Raw genomic sequence first — 8,808 nt, 5'->3', positions numbered from 1 at the left:
GTGCACCTTCTCCTACCACACTTTTTCCTTCCACTCAACTTTCTATGAATATGCTTGGATACAGCACTCTGTGAACAACCAGCTTCTTTAGCAATGACCTTTTGTGGCTTACCCTCCTTGTGGAGGGTGTCAATGACTGTCTTCTGGACAACTGTCAAGTCAGCAGTCTTCCCCATGATTGTGTAGCCTACTGACCCAGACTGAGAGACCATTTAAAAGCTCAGGAAACCTTTGCAGGTCTTTTGAGGTAACTAGCTGATTAGGGTGTGACACCATGACTTTCCAATATTGACCTTTTTCACAATATTCTAATTCTCTGAGACACAGAATTTTGGAATTTTCCTTATCTGTAAGCCATAATCATCACAATTTCAGGAAATAAAGGCTTGAAATATTTCACTCTATGTGTAATGAATCTATATAATATATGGGTTTAACTTTCTGAACTGAGTGACAAAAAATATTGACCTTTTTCATGATATTCTAAATTTTGAGATGTACCTGTACACATCTATGTGTATCCACTCATGAACATTTCAATCTAATGGTCTGTAAATGAAGACTGGTCAGAAAAAAAAATCTAACCTGCTTTAAAACCCAGCTACACAACTGTAGCTGTACAACCAGCCAACAGCAACACTGCTTTAACAAAGAGTTATATATATTTCCACAATTCATTTACACCGTTTTAATATGCATTTACACCATTGTCCAGGCTCCTCCCTCCTGTGGGCAATGCGTTGTGGGCAATATTACCCGTTAGAGTGTGCATTGTTCTGCACTTTGAATTTCTACCGGAAGTAGTAGACCATCCAGGAATTTTTGGAATACTCTTTTCAGTATACTACGATTTGGGGCATACTAATTCTATTTTTGAATACCATTTAGGACACATAGTATGAGGATTTGGACACAGCATACGTTTTTGTGTGTTAACTAACATCATTACCAGTGTGTTGGTGGTGTATAATATACAAAGCATATCTTCGTCCATTTTGTCAGCAATTGAGCAATTGAGTTCAAAAAATGATGGAAAACCACTGAACTTTACAACACGTGATGCTACAAGAGTGAAAAAAATCATCCTATGATTAATGTAACTACTTTCTACTCAATGACCTTGATAGAAATGTAATGGAGTAAAAAGTAGAGTATTTGTCTTTCAAATGTAGTGAAGTTAAAGTAAAAAGTATCCAGAAAAAATAATACTCAAGTAAAGTACAGATACTCAAAAACTGTAATTAAGTACAGTACTCAAGTAAATGTACTTCTTTACTGTCCACCTCTGCTAATGTTGCAATAATAACCCTGACCATCACATTCATATGTACTTTATAAACATCAAATTCCAGACTTCACTGTTTTTTATTTATTTTATTTAACCTTTATTGTACCAGCTCATTGAGATTAAAAATCTCTTTTGCTAGAGTGTTCTGTCCAAGAATATGAAGCAGCACATCTCACACGGGTTTATACATACCCTCATACAGACATACACACCACACCACATCAAATAAGTTCATTTAAATAAGTTATAATAAGCTCCACTCTTCTGGGAAGGCTTTTCACTAGGTTTAGGAGCGTGGCAGTGGGGATGTGTGATCTTTCATCCACAAGAGCTTTAGTGAGGTCAGGCAGTGTTTGCTGAGCAGGACTTGTCCACATTCAGATCATCCCAAAGGTGTTCAGTGATGTCGAGGTCAGGGCTTGGTGCCGGACATTCAGGTTCTTCCGCATCATTTTGCAATTTGATTCTGTTTATTCTAGCATTAAAGAATCCTGCTAATCTTGTAGCTAGCTAGCTAATACTGGATAGCTAACTCTAGTTATGCTATGAATACCTCTCTCTCTCTTTCTCTCTCTCTCTTTCTCTCTCAACATGTATGAGTGAGGAAAAGAAGGGTTCAGTTCTGGCTTCACTGGAAGAGGTGTACAGTGAGCTTCATCAATGAGAAGCAATGAAGAGCCAGGCTGAGATTGGCAAAAGACCATAAGGATTGGACTGAAGAGGACTAGAGTAAGGTCATCTTCTCTGATGAGTCCAAGCTTTGCTAGGCACCTGGCCATGTAATGGTTAGAGACCTGGAGATGCTACAAGCCACAGTCCCTGGCACCCACTGTGAAATTTGGTGGCGGTTCGGTGATGATCTGGGGTTGCTTCAGAAAGGCTGGAATCAGGCACATTTGTTTTTGTGAAGCTGCATCAAGCCACCTACAAGGTTGTCCTGCAAGAAAACTTCTGCTTCCTTCTGCTCTGACAACGTTCCCCAACTCTGAGGATTTTTTTCCCCCCAGCAGGACAATGCTCCATGCCAGACAGCCAGGCCAATCAAGGTGTGGATGGAGGACCACCACAACAAGACTCCTTCATGACCAGCCCAATCTCCAGACCGGAACCGCACTGAAAACCTCTGGAATGTGATCCGGAGGAAGACGGACAGTCAATCAAAGCTGAGCTGCAGCAGGAGTGGCATAAAGTCACCCAAAAACCATGTGAAGAATCAGTGAAGAGTATGCCAAGACGCATGAAAGCTGTGATTGAAAATTAGGGTTATTCTACCAAATTTTGATTTTTTAGCATTTCCTAAGTTAAAACATTAGTATTGAGGTGTTAAGAAATAAATATAGGCTTGTTTGCTTTGCATTATTTAAGGTCTGAAAACAGAGCAAATAAATGCTTAATATGTGTATTAGGAATTTGGGAGAAATGTTCTCAGTAGTTCCTATAATAAAATAAAAATGTCCATTTTATTCAGACACATACCTATAAAAAGTAAATCCAGAGAAACTGAATCATTTTGCAGTGGTCTCTTAATTTTTTTCTGGAGCTGTATATAATGGTTAATCATAGTCCTGACTCTGATCCTACAAAATCCCCCCCCCCAAAAAAAAAAAAAAATTGTACAAAGTGAGCAAGGTGCTGAAGTTTAGCTTCATGAGTACTGATTTTTAAGGGGTTAAGTATTTCACCCGATTTCCATCACCTTGTTAATTTCATATCCGTCCTGAAGGGGGCAGTATTCTCACAGGTCTCACACAACGGAACCCCGTTTTCTGTCGCGGGAACTAGTAACGGATCGTTTTAGTGATTCGGTTCTTTAGAACTAACTGTGTAGAAATAGATCACTTCGAAAGAGTCGTTCATTAAGTTGGAATCGAATCAATGACGAATCACTCATCATTAGCGAGAACATGACCGGGTATTCGAGTGCTCTTATTTCGTAAATCCGTGTTTAGTTGGTATTTAAAGGCAGATAGTCGGTAATATATGATATGCTATACCATGGTTACGGAATCACGAGATGACTCTCAGTGAAACGATTTGCACCTGGTCTTTTCGGTAAGATATTTCACTTAGCATCACCTAGCTAGCTAAGTCATTGTAGCGCAGCCGGCTGGCTTGCTGCATTCCCAAGGCTGAGTCCTGAATTACTCTCTAGTGGATATTTAGGGGACTAGATAGGGCACAGACGCCATTATTTTCCATATCCTTTGTAGTGCACGAAAATAGTGAGCGTGAAGAGATTTGGGATACAGTCTGATAATTATTCAATGGTAAATTCTCTGCGTATCATTTGTATTCTTTACTAAAAGAGATGTATAAAAAATCTAAAACGTTATTTTTACACTCATGTACTCTGTGTATGTTTTTCTACATGGTAAATACGATAAGTATTACATGTGCTAATAGCAGTTAGCGAACTAGCCCGCACATCTGGAAATTATGACTGTCCAGATGTGGATAATTATCATTTTGTTATAAATGTGTGTGTACCTGTGTTTAAATTGTTAGTAAAGTCAGTATTGTTTTATTTTCTTGAGTAAAACGAGCTGATTGATGAATTATACCTTATAGAATTATGTCTTATTCTTCATCAACCTCAGGTCTGAAGTGTTTCTTGCTATTTATTTTATACAAACTAAACACATCATTAAAGGTGTAAAGTGGTCCTTTAGGTGGAATTGTGTTGCTCTGTTCCGGAGTGTTACTCTAATCTCTAATCTAACTCTAATTAAGATATAAATTGTAATGTAAATGTAAGAAGGCCATCAGTAACAGATACAGGGTGTGTACAGATAGCAGCAAGTTACTGACGACTTCAGTAATAATAATAATAATAATGATGAGTATCATTTCATTTACATTTTATAGACTAAAAAAAATAAAAACTATACTTTGTTTTGTGTGTGTGTTAAAAGCTGGATGTTTTTTTAAATTGTCTGAAATTGTATTTTACATTAAATATATATATATATATATATATATATATATATATATATATATATATATATATATATATATACGTTTCTTGCTGTAAAATATGTCAAAAGAGATTTACATTTCATAAAACATATCAGTACAAATGTGAACTTAAATGAAATTAAAAGTAGAATTAAATCTAAAAATATAACATTACATTGTACTGCATCAATAACCTGAAAAGCGTACACTTATGGCATTGGGGTTGATCTAAGAGAAATGTGCAAATAGTTTATTTTAGTGCAACATTTATTTTGTTTATCTGTTTTGTGGATAAAGACAGAAACAAAATATAATCTTGTATTAAATGAGGGATAGGTGGTAAAATATATTCTGATACTTTTATGCAGTTCATGATATATGAAGCCTGAAAAAAGCCTGTAAAGTCTGTTTAATGTTTGTTTATTTTTTTATTAGAAGGGAAATCAGCTCCCTCAGTCAGTCAGTATTAGAATATGTGATATCATGTTGTGTAATATATCTAAATATTCATGTTGTATTGTTTTATTCAGCTCTGTGTTTGTGTTTTTTCCTGTTTCTGATTGGTCAGGAAGCAACGTGAGAGCCCGATGTTGATGTAACTGGCTCTGTGTGGAAAACGACCGCCACCGTGGAAGAAACCAGCAGCACATGGCACCAGGCCTACACAAACTCGGGCTACAGCCCTGCTCTGACATCACCCGAACACTTGTGCAGGGCCTGTGGAGGCCACTTGGACACGGCAAGCAGGGTGAGAAACACACTCATACCTACACGTCTCACCATCACGAGAGTTTATGACGTTACACTATACTCCCAAAAGTTTTGGGACGTCTGCCTTTACATGCACATGAATGTAATATGGAGTTGTCCCGCCCTTTACAGCTATAACAGCTTCAACTCTTCTGGGAAGGCTTTCCACAAGGTTTAGGAGTGTGTTTATGGGAATTTTTGACCATTCCTCTAGAAGTGCATTTGTGAGGTCACACACTGATGTTGTACGAGAAGGTCTGTCTCACAGTCTCCACTCTAATTCATCCCAAAGGTGTTCTGTGGGGTTGAGGTCAGGACTCTGTGCAGACCAGTCAAGTTCCTCCACACCAAACTCACTCATCCATGTCTTTATGGACCTTGCTTTGGTCACTGGTGTGCAGTCATGTTGGAACAGGAAGGGGTCATCCCCAAACTGTTCCCACAAAGAGCATGAAATTGTCCAAAATGTCTTGGTATGAAGCTGAAGCATTAAGAGTTCCTTTCACTGGAACTAAGGGGCCGAGTCCAACCCCTGAAAAACAACACCTGAACTCAATAATTTGGAGGGGTGTCCCAATACTTTTGGCAATATAATGTGTATTTAGTATCATATAAATAATAAATGATTTTATTAGGTAATATCATTGTATTGGGACATGTAAACATTCTGACATATATAAACATTGAGTCAGTTTTCTGTGACATGTTTGTTTATGGAAAGAATGTCCAGTGTAACAGTCAGAGGTAAATCTTCCAAGTTTTCCAAAATGCAAAGACAAATAATTGTTTTCTGTGATCAGGCATAATATTATGACCACTGAGAGGTGAGGTGAATAAGACTGATGATCTCCTCATCATGGCACCTGTTAGTGGGTGGGATATATTAGAAATATTGCAGTTATACTGCTGCATTGCTCAGTAATACTGCTGCATTGCAGTTAGCGGTAGAGCATGTCAGATATCTACTAATCAGATTACAGTTATTAGCGACTCAGCATATTGACAGGCATCAACTGATGACTGCTTCTTCGTCCTCCCGATACAGAATGTCTGTGTAGACTGCAAGAAGCACTTCTGCAGCCGCTGCTGGGTGCAGCCCGAGCTCGGGCCTGCGCTCTGCCAGACGTGTCGGCGCTTCGTCGGCACTCGTTTCGAACGGAGCCAGCTGATGGGGCTGAAGGTAAAGGAGCTGCGCGACTACCTGCACCTGCATGATGTCCCCACTCACACATGTCGTGAGAAGGAGGAGCTGGTCGAACTCGTGCTGGACCAAAACACGCCCAGCAGCAGCAGCAACAGCAGCAGTAGCAGCAGCACTAACGGTTGCAGCAACTCCGCCCCTCCACCCACCGCTCCAGACGTCTCGCAGTCCCACCATCCTCCATCCCAGGCAGCCGAGGAGCCAGAGACTCTCACAGAGGAGGAAGAGGAGGAAGAGGAAGGTGAAGATGAGGATGAGGACGAAGAGGATGATGACGATGATGAGGTGACTGGCTGCTTTTATTTCCTTAATAATTATAAAATCTGTTTTACAGGTAGGTTGTCATATATACGATATAAGCATCCACGTCATCACACCGTGTGTGTGTGTGTGTGCGCTAGTCGACAGACAGTGAGGAGACGTTGGTGCACAGTCGCAGGGCCTCTCTGTCTGACCTGAGTAGCGTGGAGGACATCGAGGGTCTTACAGTGCGGCAGCTGAAGGAAATTCTGGCACGCAATTTTGTCAACTACCAGGGCTGCTGTGAGAAGTGGGAGCTGATGGATAGAGTTAGACGTCTCTTTAATGACCAGAAAGACCTCCATAACCTGGGTAAGTCACACCACCTCAACTGCACTGACCACACACTGCAGCTTTAGCTTTAGTTTAAGCATGATAAGCAATGATGTAATGGATTTCTATCCATATACACCAATCAGGTATAACATTATGACCACCTACCTAATATTGTGTTGGTCCCCCTTTTGCTGCCAAAACAGCCCTGACCCGTCCTGCACTGTGTATTCTGACCCCTTTCTATCAGAACCAGCATTAACTTCTTCAGCAGTTTGAGCAACAGTAGCTCGTCTGTTGGATCGGATCACACGGGTCAGCCTTCTCTCCCCACGTGCATCAATGAGCCTTGACCGTCCATGACCCTGTCAACGGTTCACCACTGTTCCTTCCTTGGACCACTTTTGATAGATACTGACCACTGCAGACCGGGAACACCCCACAAGAGCTGCAGTTTTGGAGATGTTCTGATCCAGTGGTCTAGCCATCACAATTTGGCCCTTTTGGTCAAACTCACTCAAATCTTTACGCTTGTCCATTTTTCCTGCTTCTAACATCAACTTTGAGGACAAAATGTTGACTTGCTGCCTAATATATCCCACCCACTAACAGGTGCCATGATGAGGAGATACTCAGTCTTATTCACTTCTGCTCACAATGCTATACCTGATCGGTGTATATATGGTATATAATATCATAATGCTGGGCTAGAGCGTATGTAGTGCACTATATGTCCAATAAATCATTTTGAAATTAGACACCGAATAAAATGTGACTGAAATATCTCACATACGAATTTTTTGTACCTCTGACTATCACACCTGTATGTAGCACAAACAATTGTCTAGAATATCTGTAACATTACAGCATTCCTAAACTGGAAGTAAGGGTCTCAAACCTGTTCCAGCATGGCCATGCTGCTTTTCACAAAGCAAGTCCAGTGAAGATAAGTTGTACCAAGGTTGGATTGGAAGAACTCAAGTAGCCTGACCTCAACCGTGATTGAGATGCTGACCGAACCCCGGCCTCCTCACCTGATATTAATGTCTACCTCACCGATGCTCTTGTGGCTCAGTGAGCACTAATTCCCACGGCCATGCTCCAAAATATAACGTAAAGCCTTCCTAGAAGGAGAGGTTATTATAACAGCAAAGTGTAACCCCATTCGGGTGTGATGTTCAGACGTCCTTACAACCTTAGACCAGTGTGTTTAGGGTATGTGAAGAAACGCAAAGTCCATTTATGCTCTTAAACATTTAAATGTGCCTTTGGTCACTTTTAGTAAAATCTGTTCTAATAGCTCTACTGGACATACATTAAGAAATATATTTTTTCTTTAAGCTCAGTAAAAATGATAAAAGGAAGTCTAAAAGCTAAACGTATAGTGTGACCATGTCAAGTATATCCTGACGTGCCTAGAGATTCTGACGCACACCCTTATCATAAACCTTCAAAGAAATATCCATTATTACAATTAGGCAAATTTAGAAGAATGTCTTCGAGTGATAATGTACTAGTAGAAGTAATTCTGGTGATTGATAAACTGCTTATTTGCTTATTGCTTGTTTATTTGCAGTTTCAAACACTAAAAATGAATCTGGCACAGGTATGTGCATAGTTCCTACACCCCACGATGAATAAAGTTTATTGTGAGCTGTGCATGACGCAGTACGGTAAAATGCGTGCGTTTCTGTGTCGCTAGCGGAACCGGCCGAGCCGAGCGGCCAGGAGGAGAACCTGTGTAAGATCTGCATGGACTCACCCATCGACTGCGTGCTGCTGGAATGTGGCCACATGGTGACGTGTAGCAAGTGCGGCAAGCGCATGAGCGAGTGTCCCATCTGTAGACAGTACGTGGTGCGTGCCGTGCACGTCTTCCGGTCCTGATGGAGGGCCGCCAAGAGCCAGAGGACCTGGAGAGCACTCCTTTAATATCCACACACATTCCACGTACCGTTCCTGTATGGAGGCCCTGAGAGATGTGAGGCTCGGTCACCGTTCTGTTCGCTTCTTTTCCTACAAGACTTTTCTTTCTTTCTTT

The 8,808-nt window shown here is 40.7% G+C and overlaps 1 protein-coding gene across 2 annotated transcripts in view; it reads left to right on the top strand.

Annotated features, from left to right (window-relative positions):
- Positions 1–3,052: 3,052 nt before the first annotated feature.
- zgc:171740 (uncharacterized protein LOC795694 homolog) overlaps positions 3,053–8,808 on the top strand; it is a 7,030-nt gene continuing 1,274 nt past the window's right edge. Inside the window, exons 1-6 of one of the 2 annotated variants that reach the window (XM_058414762.1) lie at positions 3,055–3,340; positions 4,812–4,991; positions 6,039–6,479; positions 6,596–6,806; positions 8,344–8,373; positions 8,470–8,808. The exon at positions 8,470–8,808 is cut by the window's right edge and continues 1,273 nt beyond it. In XM_058414762.1, coding sequence (XP_058270745.1) covers positions 6,162–6,479; positions 6,596–6,806; positions 8,344–8,373; positions 8,470–8,654 — 744 coding nt within the window. In that variant the 5' untranslated portion in view covers positions 3,055–3,340; positions 4,812–4,991; positions 6,039–6,161 and the 3' untranslated portion in view covers positions 8,655–8,808. Of the gene's footprint in view, positions 3,341–4,811; positions 4,992–6,038; positions 6,480–6,595; positions 6,807–8,343; positions 8,374–8,469 lie in introns of both variants that reach the window. The other variant, XM_058414763.1, reaches the window with a different exon arrangement.

This window comes from Hemibagrus wyckioides, linkage group LG18, assembly GCF_019097595.1.
Source record: "Hemibagrus wyckioides isolate EC202008001 linkage group LG18, SWU_Hwy_1.0, whole genome shotgun sequence".
Lineage (NCBI taxonomy): Eukaryota > Metazoa > Chordata > Actinopteri > Siluriformes > Bagridae > Hemibagrus > Hemibagrus wyckioides.
Note: the sequence above shows the minus strand (reverse complement) of the source record. Positions and strands in the feature narration are given on the sequence as shown.